The sequence below is a fragment of the Centrocercus urophasianus genome, unplaced genomic scaffold (assembly GCF_019232065.1).
Source record: "Centrocercus urophasianus isolate 14NV4802_14NV808 unplaced genomic scaffold, USGS_Curo_1.0 seq_2, whole genome shotgun sequence".
Lineage (NCBI taxonomy): Eukaryota > Metazoa > Chordata > Aves > Galliformes > Phasianidae > Centrocercus > Centrocercus urophasianus.
In genome coordinates, this window is record NW_024884755.1 from 16,591,339 (window position 1) to 16,604,909 (window position 13,571).

At 44.4% G+C, this 13,571-nt stretch overlaps 1 protein-coding gene across 4 annotated transcripts in view; it reads left to right on the forward strand.

Moving 5' to 3' along the window:
• Positions 1-6,162: 6,162 nt before the first annotated feature.
• Positions 6,163-13,571, forward strand: part of NFAT5 (nuclear factor of activated T cells 5) — a 42,861-nt gene continuing 35,452 nt past the window's right edge. For 3 of the 4 annotated variants that reach the window (XM_042821292.1, XM_042821293.1, XM_042821294.1), the window contains exon 1: positions 6,163-6,290. In XM_042821292.1, coding sequence (XP_042677226.1) covers positions 6,233-6,290 — 58 coding nt within the window. In that variant the 5' untranslated portion in view covers positions 6,163-6,232. The remainder of the gene's footprint in view (positions 6,291-13,571) is intronic. The other variant, XM_042821295.1, reaches the window with a different exon arrangement.

Genomic DNA, 13,571 nt, shown 5'->3' on the forward strand with positions numbered 1-13,571 from the left:
TTCCCTGTGTGCTCACAAGTCGTGTTGATTTAGGGTTCGCTGCTTTTGTCTGAAGCCGGAGGGAACTGGAAGGAAGATTTGATGTTTGGTTGTGTAAAACGGCCCTGTATACACTGCAGTTTCTTTGAAAACCTGCCACTGTTGCTGTAGCGGCAGTACAGCTCTGCAGTATTGGCAGTAATGGGAGCACTGGTGGCAGGACTCGCTCCCGGCGTTTGGCTGTGCTGCCATCCACAGAGCCACTGCTCGTGGCGTGGATGATGCAACGCAAGGGAGGCAGCAAGTTCTATCGCTTGTTTTCACTGCTGTCTGCTTGGAGGTGCAGCTGAAGGAAGGCAGCGGCGTGAGTGCCTGGAGCACAGCTGGCATGCCTTCCTTTCAGAAGGATGCGTTCCTCACAGTACGTGCACGGGGAAGGACATAACCCAGATGTGTTTGTCACCTGGTTAAGCGTTGGTTTGAGCTGAGTCCTGTGTTTAATCACGTTATTCTGAGACACCCCCAGAGGTGTTGTGTACGCACTGCTGTGGTGTTGCCCGGCAGACTGAGCACCAGCCTGCATGGACACAGCCGTGTCCCGCTGCGTGCTGGTGGCTGCACAGCCTCATCAGCTGCTGCCTGCCTGTGGCTCAGTTTCTGCTTGTGCAGACAGGAGAAATCGTGCTGACAGCCTCGTAATGTGCTTTGGGATGTATGCATCAAGGCTGTGAAGGAGTTCCCTGCCCCAGCCTGTCAGCTTGATGGCTTGCACCTTCTGCTGGTTGTGCACAAATCCTGTGCCGTTTTTATGTGTGTGGAGGTGTGCACTCAGCGTGGCTGTAGTGCTTCTCCTTGCTGACTTAGGGGCACAAAGCCTCAGGCTGCCTCCCTGCAGACCTGAGCTCAGATGCGCTGGGTGCAGACGATCCCTGCAGCAGCGCACATCATTCTGTACTGTAAGAACCAAACTTGTTCAATTAAACTGTACGTGGGGTATGTGGGAAGACCTACTTTCCCTTGGTGTATGTGTGGAGGGAGCTGATCGGCTCCTGCAGGCTCTTACTGATGTGAAATAGTTTGCTTGAAAGTGTTCCCACACCCAGGCTTTTGTTACAGAAAAATCCACCAGGGTCTCCTGACCCTAACATGTTGTTACAAAGCAAGGCTTTGCTTGTGTGTTGAGTATTTAGAGCTGAGGTAACACTCCCACCTCCCTTTCAGAACCCTTTGTGAACTGAGCTATTGTGGTGTTGTTTAGTGACTGGGTTTATTGTATGCAACTATATTGTTTGTCATAGACTGGATTTGTGGGTAGAACCAGACTTCAAGTTAAAAATAAACAAACCAAAAGCAACCAACAAAAACATGTGGGTTCTTCTGAAAGGATCAGAAGCTTTGACTTTTCAGATATAGCGTAGATTTTGGTTTTAGTGCCTTCTACAAACATTTTTGAAAGACCTCAATTGCGCACAGAGCTTCATTAAACAGCAGCTGACTTTGGAGTGGGGTGTGACAGCAGAGACCTTGCAATACAGGTTTAGCTCCAAACCCTACACTTCAGCATGAGTTGACGAGCATCACAAAATCTGTATGTGCACAGGCACTTTGAACCTGATTTTTTATGCTGCCTGGGGATGTATGCAGCATGGACACTGGTTTTGGTGGTTTAATTTTTTTCACTTTCTCTCTAGTGTCCTTCATTTGCAGAGCATGTGTGCTCCACTGTATTTTCCTCACTTGCAGCCTCTACAGCTGGAGCTACTTGCATGTTTGTGTACTTCTAATTGTTTTTTAATTTAGTTCCATGTAAACATCTCTTTGCCTGTTTGCTTGCTTGTTTTTTGATCAGCTCGGAGTACCTCATTAGAAGAGATTTCTGCTAGTGTGCTGCCAGCTGATTAGAAGAGAGCACCAAGGTTTGTCTAATCTCTGGTGTGACTGTCATGTGCTACAGCAAGGAAGTGGCTTCGGGAGAAGCAGCCAAATCTGCATGGGTATTAAGCCATGTTGAGGAGAACTGTGCTGGTGGGGATGAAGTGGATAGCCGTTCGGTGCGGGCAGCTTATTAAACACAAGGACTGTCTTTGCTCAGAAGGCCAAGGAAGTGGTAAGAGATTTCCAGTACATACCCTTAAAGGCAAAAAGCCTGTGGGAATGCTCTGTGTGCCCCCAGTGCACCGGCTGTGCCCCGTGCTGTCCTGCATGGCTGCTCTGCACGCAGGGCACTGCTGTCACTTTGGGATGGGGCTGAGGGTTTTGGGGATGGCCTGGCTGTGCTTTGGGAGTTGTGGTGGTTCAGCTGCACCCAACGAGCCACCTCACAGAGCCTGGGGAGGAGATGAGTCCTCCTGCAGCGTCATGAACCAGTTCTGGCACAGTGAGAGCCAGCGAGGCACTGAATTGCTGGGATCACAACTCTTCATCTGTACAGCTGGAACTTCTATGGGGATGTAACTGAGGAGTCATTCAAGGCTCATTCCATGTGAGTAGCTACAGAGAAGGCTTGCAGTTGCTGCATGTGAGGCAGTGCTGGCTCTGGGTGTGCTGGGTTTGCTGGGCTACAGCTGCGCCGATTGTTTTCAGCTCCTTTCATGAACTGTTTTGAGGAAACTGCTTCTTTCCTCTTCCCACCTTCCACTTACTTGAAGCAGGAGCATCTGTCCCCGTGTCAGCATTAGGCTCATATTTAATGAGAGAGCTTTTACCTGGCAGTGGTTTATCTTCTGACAATGGGGGCCTGCCCAAAAGGGGAATTGTCCTGTGTCACTGGGAGGTGAGCACACCAGTGATTTTTCTGTGGGATGTATCCAAAGCCGGGAGAGGAACGTTCAGTTCTGAGGGGCTTAGGCCACCTCTAGCTGTATGCTCGCAGAGGATCTGAAATTTTGCAGGGTTGGTTATGGACTCGGGATCTGGGCTGTTGTTCTGGCAGGACGGCCACGTGAAGTGCAGTTTTCTGAGGTGGCAATGTTATTGGCAGCAACATCAAAGTTACGGGCAGCTGATTGCAGAGAGATTACAGTGCTGGGATAATTGGATAAAGGGCGGGTGAAGAAACTCGACGCTTAAAGTACTTGGTGTAAATCTGCCTGTCCCTGTGTGTCCTTGATTTCAGTACTAGAATTTGTGGGCTCACCTGGTGGGTCCCGGGAGATATTCTGAGGGGTGGGGGGGGATTTGGGAGGTGGTTGTGAGTGGGGTGGGATAGCTGGCAGCGTGGCTGTGTGGGGATGGATGTGAGCGGCTCAGGGCTGCTGCTGAGCTGGGCTGGTGTGTCCGTCTTGTTTGTGCTTCACAGCAAGAACAGTCCTGAAATGCAGGTTCCTCTTTTCCTATCTGGCATAAAAAAACACGTATTCAGGGAAAATGCTGGGTATACATGGAGCTGCTGGTAGGGAAGAACAGAAACTCGAGATCAATGGGTGCGTTCTCCAAGGGGATTTAAAACCGGCAGTAAATTAGGAGGCACTGGTGCTGCCAGCTGACTGCAGCCTGACTCCTTCATTCAGCACAGTGCCTGCTGGAAACAGCAATTCTGTTTACGTATTTTTCATGTTAATTTTTTAAAAATTATTTTTGCTTTCAAATGCAATGCTACATTTAGATAACTGCTTGTTCTTGTTGATGTTTTCTGTGTGAATAAGTGCAAAATTCTGGCAGAAGGAGCGTGTGTGTGTTAAAAAACAAATAAAAACCCCACTCCACTATCAAAAAAACAACCAAAGGAAAACCAAACAGCAGCAGCAACGAGCTGATCAGTAAGAAAGGAGCCTGAGCTGTTTAAGTATGGCAGAGCATGGGGAGAAGCTGCATCCCCCCGGGAAGAATCGGTTTCCTTGCAGTAAGGCTAATCTTTCTGGCATTTGTCAGTTTCTGCTTTAATGCTATTTATAGTGCAGCATATATAAACACTGGCCTGTGTTTAGGTGAAAACACAAAGTTTCATTTGAAGTCTGATGTGTTAGGAGCAGGTTTGATGTGGCAGGTTTCCTTAAAGGTACCCAAACCCTTTCAGATTCCCGAGGGAAGTTCTGCAGGGTGGTTCTCAATAATGCAGCTCCTGAGAGATGTGCGTTAGCTCGCAAAGCTGTAGCTGTGCTGAGGAAAATCCAGGAGGTTCCCCTTAGCTTAGATGTGACGTTGGACTTGTTGGCGCAGGGTTCAGGTGTGGGGATAGCAGTCGGCTGCTGTGGGTGAGGCCGTTTTGAGTCGCTTGGTCTTTCAGCAATGAAGCATGAAATTAAAGGTTTGCTCTTAATGGCCTTGTGATCTTCGGGAATGTGCTTCAGTTTGAATGCCTGCTTTTCCTCCCCGCGCTCTCTATCATATTGTTAGAATTATTCACAAAGATGGTATTTGTGCTTGTTGTGGGTCATATTTGTGCTAAAATTATCTGTTCCGTGAGAAACTGCTTTGGGGCTTTTGGCTCTGAGCATCCCTTTAGAGCAGCGGATTTGACATGCCTTTGTCACTTCTGAGAATTAAAAATACATATTTAAAATAAGATGAAAGCTCGATCCCACCTAATTACTTAGCTGGAACGAGGCTTTGTTACTAACACCAATATCTTATGAGTCATGTTGGAATTATAACGATGAGCGGTCCTCTCAAGGAGGATGTCTTGGGAGGCAACAGTGAGAAGTGAAAATGTATGCATGTATTCTACATGCAGATAAAAATATACCCGGCAGCCTGTGGCTGTGGGGCTGCTGCTGCTCCCCTGCTGGGGGCTGCTGTGCACCGGGGGCAGCCGCTGCTGTGGGGCCTCTGTTGCTGTGGCAGCAATCTTGGCCTTTGGGTCAAGATCCTCATCCTGAAGACAGTCTGTGGTTCAGCAGGAAATGGACCCACGCACATCTCATGGCTTCCAAATGCCACATTTTATTTGGAGATGTTTTTGACATATTGACAGCTGTTGCACTGGCCAAGCTTATAGGAGGTGTTCAACATGGAAATAAGTAAACGTTTTCTTTGAAAACTGCTTGGGATTTGTGGTTCATGGAAGCTTTCTCAGAATGTGGCATGACAACCAACCACCTCCTACAAATATGCACTGCTGGCTGCCTTTTTGTGCCTGCAGAGCTCGAGGTAGGCTTGGGAGCTTGAGTTATGCCAGCTGGGTTTTAAAAGGTGTGAAGGCATGTCTGTCCTCTGCTGGAACTTCGCTTCTGTGCATCAGGACTGACCTTGCAGGTCAAGAAGGAGAACAGAGGGTGAAAAGCCCTGACATCAGTTGTAAGTGTGCTGCCAGAGTCTCTAGCTATCTCCTTCCTGTATGCAAGCTGATTTGAAGGTGTAATGAACCTTCCTGATAAGTTTTAGTGCCTTATGTTGCAAGTTCAGAAGCTGAGTGCCAGCGACAGCTTGCAGCAGTAACCGACTCCTGGCTGTCCTGCCTGGGCTTCACCAGTCTGCCCCGCTCAGGCAGGCTGGGAAACAGGAGCACAGAGCCCCAGGGCCACGCGTGCTCCCTTTGCAAGCCAGGGAATGTAAAGACATCCATCCATCTCCATGCTGAGCGCGTTCTTTGTGTCCTCCTGGAAAGGTGTACGTGCAGTGGTGTTGAGGTGCTGCTCCTGCACAGGTCGGGGTGCTGGGTGCGATGCAGGGTCACCACCAGCGTTCTTGGTAGAGCTTGCTTTCTTTGCAGTATCTGCAGCAGTTTACTGAGAAGTCTGAGGCAAGAAAAATGCTGCAAATAAATGGAAGTAAGAGATCTTAGATAACAGGAACTGACACTTATTACATGGGAAGACCTTGCAGGATATTCTGGAGATGGTGATACTGAATTAGTCTCTTTCTTTGAAAGTCATTTGCACAGTTTGCACTGAGTGCATGTTTGCCTTCAATGCTCGTGAATTTCTTAATATATGCTGTCATCTCTTTCATTCTAAACCAGTACAGCTTCAGTGGAAGTTCATGAATTATTTCTTTGTTGGAACAAATTTTTATCTTTTTGTCTTGGACTTGAGAATGTGTGTCCTCGTGTTCCCATGGTTGGTTTGTTTTCCAAAGTAACTTCATTCTGCGACGCTGAGATCTCTATGTACTTAATGTAACTTCTTAGGGAGGTTCTGAAAATGTTGAGTCATTGTTCATATCTCTTACACAAATACATTATCTTCTCTCTTACTGATCAGGAATACATTTTTTATTAAAACTTTTTCCTTTTCTCTGTCCAACAGAATCTGTCTATGATCTTCTCCCAAAGGAGCTGCAGTTACCACCTTCCAGAGAAACATCTGTAGCATCCATGAGCCAAACAAGTGGTGGTGAGGCAGGTTCGCCTCCTCCAGCTGTAGTTGCTGCTGGTAAGCATTCTCATTTATTCTGTTGCTTTGTTGAGGTTTGTAACATTCTGGCCAACATGAACAGTGCTGGCAAAGTTTTGGTTGTAAAAGGCTTGTGGAGAAGTTTTGTGAAAACGTAGGAAATATAATCTAACAAACGAGGTGATTTAAATAATGAAGTGTGCTATGTCAGTAGTTGCTGTATTTCACATACAATTTATCTATAGGCGATGTTATTGATTTTCCTATTCTGCTATTACTCAGAACAGCCCTCAGCTCCTGGCATGCACTCTGTCGTTAGAGGTATTCGTACCTGTTTGAGTCCAAATGCTGACCAGCTGTAGAACTATGAATTCTGGTGAGGATTAAAAAAAAGAAAAAAGGAATGGAGATTGTCTGGGGCCATGGGAGTTCTCAGGCTATAGGGAGGAAGAAAGGTTGTGTTTTCTTTTCAGAGGCCTGATGAGGAAGCTTAGTATTTAAACTCCATTCTGACATAGCTCTCTAGTGTAACGTATTATAAAATGCCCAAATGCATGAGAACGTGAAATATTAGTCAGGACAGCACATTTATAGCACTGATAAGTTACTTCTTTTTCTAACTGTCAGCTCATAAAAATGAGGCACGACCTTTTTATCTTTTTCTTCTCTAGCTACTCCCATGTTTTAGACTTCAATCTAAAGACTCTGTCATTGGTCTTCATTAAAAATAAGGTCAGCATTTAAGGGCAAAGTTCTCATTTGTGAGGTTAGACTTAGTGCTGGTTTGCATCTGGAATTCTTGTCAGTAACCACTATAGATTACTGAACATCTGTGCAATGAGGAAAAAGGGGGAAAATGATAAATTTCATCACTGGATGAGGGCTGGTTGTTTGTTTTTCATAATTTGATCCCCACATCCATTACAGAGTCATGTTCCAATTTCCTGTTTGGCCTTAAGTTACCTGAGGAAAAATGTGTGTGTGTAAGATGAGGATTCTGATAGCTGCTTTAGTCTTTTTTCTCTCTACAAGTTCATATGCGTTAAGTATTGATATGATAACGTTTACCACATTTGCATGGCACAGGAATCTTGATGAGAAATTAAAGTGATTGTAGACTTGTTGGAAAAACTTTACAGCACTGCTCACCTGTCATGTTTCGCCAGACTTCTTCAGAGAGAACCTGTGGATTTAACTGTGCACAGTGGAACTTCAGTAATCGCATTGAAGAAAAATATGCTTTTATTAATTATCTTGAAAGAATTTGTTATTTTTGTAGCAGTTATTCAAAAATAATCTGGGCATATATTTCTAAAATCAAGGTACTTAAAGATCAGTTTTGTTCAAAGATACAGCAGCGACCAAATCCTGTAGCGACACAGATCTTAACAAAAAACCCACGAACCCTGTTACACTCTAAATCCACAGACAGACACAAACTGCTAATTAATTCTGTATCTAACAGAGAAATCTTAAACACTTGAGGTGAATGGAACTAAAGGTCTGTTTCCTTCAGGTATTTAGTGTCTGCTAACAGCCAGTCCAGCTCCTCTAAAAAATCCAAGAACGTGTTAGCTATCTTGGGGTTAAACTGCAGCAAGATTTTATTCAATGAAAAACTGCAAAGAATACTGTGGAGATTTATTTGCAAACACTGAAAGGAGGACATTTACTCATTCAATTAAGAACACTTCTCAATGTCAGAGGTATAGAAGTTTCACAAAGACTTTGAGCTGATCCCACTGCCAACAGAAGAGGTTTTCATCCGAGTGCTGCTGAGGGACCTGCTTCAGCCAAGAGCCAGGGCTGCACAGTGCCTTTGGTGGCACGAGGGGAGGAGTAAGATGAGGAGGAAGGAGCAGAGAGAAAAGGTGGCTGTCGCTTTGTGGTAGTTTACACTGTTTGCTGAGCTCTGGCTCTGGAGGCCTTCCATCAGTGCTGTGACGAGACAGTTAAGTATCTGAGTGCCATTCAGCTTTGGATCGGAAGCACCAAGTACAAGAAACTACAGTCCTCCTCGTTGCTGGGAAAAAAAATTAAGAAAACAGAGCAGAGACTGGTTTTGTTTTCATTGGTTATGTCACTTTCCACCACAGTGAGGACAAGAACAATTGAATCTTGCTCTTTTCTAAACATATGATTGTGATGACCAGGATAATTCCACAGCCGGTTGTGCTGCGTGCACATGTGAGCAGAGATAAGCCCCAGCCCAAAGCAGCGTGGCTGCTGCCTTTAAAGGCCTCCGCGCACACTCAGCCTCAAAATTCTGGCCACCTAATGTTACCAGATATTTTTAAGGTGTTAATGGGTTTTCTGTCCTCTGCCGTGTTGTGATAAGTGCATCTTAGATAGCTGTTTACTTGGAGGCGGGTCTGTGGACGATGATCCAAAATATAGGCACAGCACCGAGCTGAAAGGACGGCCCTAGCTCCTTCTCCTCCTGTCAGGAGGAAGGGGAAAATGCTCCGTGTGCATCATGGATGGAGTGGTGCTTGGTAATTCCTGTAAGTCTGATGCCAAGTCTCATTCCTCTTTGAAGCTGGGGACAAATTTTAGGAACAGAGAAAGCACGTGTGCCAAAGTTGTAGGTGAAGGAAGAAGCAAGAAAGGGGAGCTGACACTTTCCTCAGTCACATCAGAGTCAGTTCCCCCCTCCCCCAGATTCCTGCTGGTGCTGTCTGGCTTTGGTTCCTCCTCCAAGCTGCTTTGAGCTCAGCTCCTCTGAGGCAGCGCTGGGGCCTGCAGCTGCCCTGGAGCCGTGCACTGCCCAGCGTTCAGCTGCCTTTGGAATCCCAGGAGTGCTTTTGCTTTTCGGTGGGGTTATCTGTGTGTTTCTTCTGCAGCCAAACCTCATCCTTCTCAGCAGAATCGAGCACAGGTGTTTCAGCTGCACTCTTGCCATAGGTGTGCCACGTTTCTACATACATGGGTATATTGGGTCCTGCTGCTTTCACTAATTGCTTTACGATTGCTATAGTGTCTTTGAATTACTACTGCATTACCAAGCCCTGCCTCTTGTTATAATGAGAAGTCTAGCTGGGCTTTAATTTCTTAACAGGAAAGAAGAAGGAAATCAGCCTGGGCTTTATATATGTCTGTCTGTACAGGAAAACATGAGTCTAAAATTTACTGTTAAACACCACAATTGGCTCTCGTTTGTGTATTTCATGTCCTTAATAGCATTTTCAGGTAGTTGCCACTGTACAGATGATAGGATGAGGAGGAGAAATGTCTTTGGCTTGTAGCATAGACCTGTTTGTTCTGAAATCTTTCCCTGCTTAGTGCCTCTCTTTGTTGTCGTTTTTGTCAGCCCTTACTTGTTCTAAAACTTCGCTGGTTTTTGGAAGTGACAGAGAAATGATGATTAGTCTCCATAGTGCTGTAGGTTATTCTCATTTATCTCTTTTCAAACCAGGCCTTCTTTTAAGAAGTTCTGCTAGCACACTGTGTGGAAGTCTATCACAGATGTCCTTTTGATAATGAGAGGATTGTGCCGTCAGGAACGGTCCTATGGGATGAAAGTTTTTTACTACTCCTGTAGTAGGTAATATAGTTTGTTCTCTGCTTCTCAAAACACAGCAAGGTAGTACATGCCTGAAACTCAGCTTGCTCAAGGCTTTTCTGTCAGGCACTATTCTGGGGGATTTTGTTCCATGAAAATATTGTGATGGAGGTAGATCTGTTGCTGCAGTGAACAACTTGGTTTTTTTGGAGGAGCAGGATGGTTTTAGCTGCGATGACCTTTCAGGGACAGACTTCTAGTTTTTCCATTTTGAAATTTGTCTTGCAATTTACAGAACAGCTTTACAAGTACTAAAATGGAATGTTGCTGATTGGATTCATTAACTTGTTAATAAATGTGTATCTGATATTCGTTAATCTAGACAAAAGTGCTATTACCCACTCTCTCAATAACGATCAGGCAAGTATAATTTAATAGAACTCTAGGATTTTGAGCTGCTATGTTCACAACCTTAGCTGCTATCTCAAGCTTCTAAGTCTGTTAGACCTCTGGAAAGCAGAAAGGAGAGAAGGGATCTGATGTTTACCCCTATAAAGCATTCTCTGGCTTGTTATTTGCATCGCAGGTGTCTTTGTTCAGGGCATAGGATTTTGCCTGGTATGCAGTACCATAAATACATTGAACATGAATCATTGTGCAGACTCTTGAAGTACATGAAGGTGTCATGCTGAGAGATGTTACTGTAAGCTGTGCCTGGAGATGTCTTGCATGAAAGAAGCGTGGCTGAAGCTTTACCAATGCCTTCTGCACAGTGTTAGGCTCAGGCTGTAAGGAGGGATGCTTGATTCTTTTCACTTGCTTGTAGAGGTTGACCAGTTTTTTCCTGTTGGTCAAGATGTACTGAGGAAGTGCTTCAATGCTTAAAATACCAACTGCTAATTTCAGTCCTTCCTCAAAGGTGTCTTTCTCGTTAGTAGATCAGTTCCTTGTTCTTGTTTTTTGGGGTTGGTTCACAAGTATTTCCAGCCGTGTACTTTAAACAAGCACTGCATATTCATTCTTTATTTCCAGAGACAGGAATGTTCAAACCTTCACAGCCCTCGTTGAGAAAACTGTTCCATCTTCTTATCATCTGCTCCTTGCTGTAATGGAGTTCGGAAGGAGCTTCTTCAGCTACTTGATGCTCTCTTATGCTGCTGTGCATTTACCACGGAGGCCAATATATCCTTCCGTATTTTCGTACTGCTCCTCAGGACAGTGTTTTCTTTCCTGCATCGTGTCACTGTGGCAGGTTTGAGTTCTCATCTGAAACTGAATTCCCCACGAGGAGTGGTGGTGGTGTAAGAAGAGGAAAGGATTTTTGTTTTGCCATTGAGATGTGTGTCCTGAACTCTTTTGTATCTTCATGTTTAGATACAGTTTATCTGTTACCTATTGAATTTTTCTTTCTCCCATGTTTCTTATGCTTACATCCTAGAGGTTTATGTTCGGAATGACAAAATTTTACCTTTCTGTGTCAATCTTATACTCCTCTTTAAATAAAGGGATAAACTACTTGTCCCCAACAGGATTAATTCAGCTTTTTGGATCAAAGAGCTGTTATCTTGCTTTAAGCATTTCTGGTCATTTTAATTATGAAAATAAAGCTTTGCTTCTCAGATGCTACTGTAGCAAAATAGATAAATATTTGGATTACCTGTGGGCAGACACTGAGTGCTAAGGATATGGGTCATTTTTCCCTGCAAAGATAAGGCTTTTTGCATCATTTCCAAACTGAAGATTCTAATACTTCAAAATGAAGATTTGTTTTATTTTTGAATAGTTAGTCGAGCTTCTTAATTTAGATTTTTATTGAAAATGTTTTCTCACTTTGTCATCCTTCCTGGTGTCAGTAGTCAGTTTTTCCTGTTGATTCAGAAATAATTGCCAGAAATTTCAAAGAATTTCAAAGAGATCAGTGCCACTACTGGGCTTATGACTACACGCTGTAAACAAATTATCAGAAAAAGAAAGCTGCTGCTTTGTAGTTGATCTCCAATGTCTGTAAAAACTTCCATTTCTTTGTAGGCTTTTCCCTTCCCTTCCCACCGCTCCCAGCTGAGGTGCCTTCCTGTAGCCCCCAGGAGGATGCCTTCAGGGATGTCTGTCCACGCTGTGCTTCTTTCAGTTGTGGCAAGCACTTCTTTCTTGCAGGATGAGACCAAGGCAGGTGCTCTATAAACACATCTTTGCTGCGGTAGCAGAGCAGCACAGGACGCTCACTTGGCAGCACTGAGGCTTTGAGCTGTGCCCTGCGAGCTGTGGGTCCCTCAGGGCAGACTGCTGAGTGTCTGTGCCCAGGAGACGCCAAAGGAGAAGATTCTTGCCTTATGGAAAGCAGTTGGGTGCTCTCTAACTTCAGTGGCAGCAGTGTAGCTGTGTGGGCTGGTCAGTGCACTGAGCGCACGTCTGCCACACCGCGTGGAGCAGAGCTCTCTGATAACTGCATGTAAAGGATCACGGAGACTTGTTCTAGATCTTTTTTTCTAAATTTGCTTTATTTTCAGTTTTCCCGAATCTTACACAGCCAACAAATCCCACTTTTCCAGTGCTGCCCAGTCAGACACAAACTGCTTCTACCATTCTGAGAGATTTTTGACGACAAACTCTTGCATTAAATGGCTCTCGTTCTTACATCAAAAAAGGCTTGAGGATCGCTTGTTCCTCAATTAATAATGGATAACCGAGACAGAGAAGGTAAAAAGAGAACATCCTCAGTGTACTCTAATTCAGGCACTTGCTGTAAGAGCATTGAAGACTTCCTGAAGGCCAAGAGGAATTCCTGATTTGTTGGGAAAAAACCAACCGTGGACCTAAAGAACGAAAGAGGCAGATTCTTAACTTGAGAGGCGCTTTGTGGGACCCACGATGTGCTGTGCAGGCCTGTCTTCGGGCCACAGGGAGTTGAGGGGAGCTTGGAGAGCAGCTGAGGGCCTGGAGTTCTGCCTTGCCTGGCAGGAGCTGAGCTGGGCCTGAGCCACTAACAACAGTGCTGCTGGGATGCCCAAACTGGAGTGTGAATGTAATGGTGGATGTCACTGATAATGAAAGCTGATTGATTGATGTATTTACCCAAAGTATAATGCACTGCTTGGTTCAGCATGTGAATGTAAGGGGAATTTACACTGTTGGGCTTAACGTAAATTAAATTAACCTACTTATCTTGAATCTGAGTGTTTTTTAATAACTGGTGAATTGGATTGCTTTATTATATTTGCTGGGATGCTAGTTTTTTTTCTCTATTAATACACTTAACTTGCATTCTAGCTTCGCCATTCAGAGACAGGCATCGAGTGGTGGGTTGTGTGACAGTGTCTGTCAATAGTGAAGACAAATAGTGCCAGAGACACTTAACCCATCCAATCTCACCCAGGGTATAGGTCGGTCTTGTTTTCAGACTTCTTCATAAGTCTCTTTTCTTTCTTTCCTTTTCTTCTTTTTTCCTTTTTTTCCTTTTTTTTTTCCTTTTTTTTTTTTTTTTTTTTGTTTTTGTTTCTAAATAGTGGGTTAATACTGATTTGAAACTAAACTCTTTTTGGAAAAGTTGTTGACTTTACATCAGTAATACTAGAACAAGAAAAGTAGAAACCCAAGTTTGGCATGTGAGGTATCGAAAGCAGGTTTGCAGCCACTTTGCAAGTTCTGTTTTTTACCTGAAAGCCTTTGGCAACACAAGGGTTGATGCTGGAAATTTTGCACATAGTATCCTTGTTTTTGGACTCACACTTCCTCCAGTGTTAGATAGTTCTATGAATAAACAAGTCTTACAAAAACATGACATGTTAGATGAATTAACAAATTTAATAAAAGAGTATACT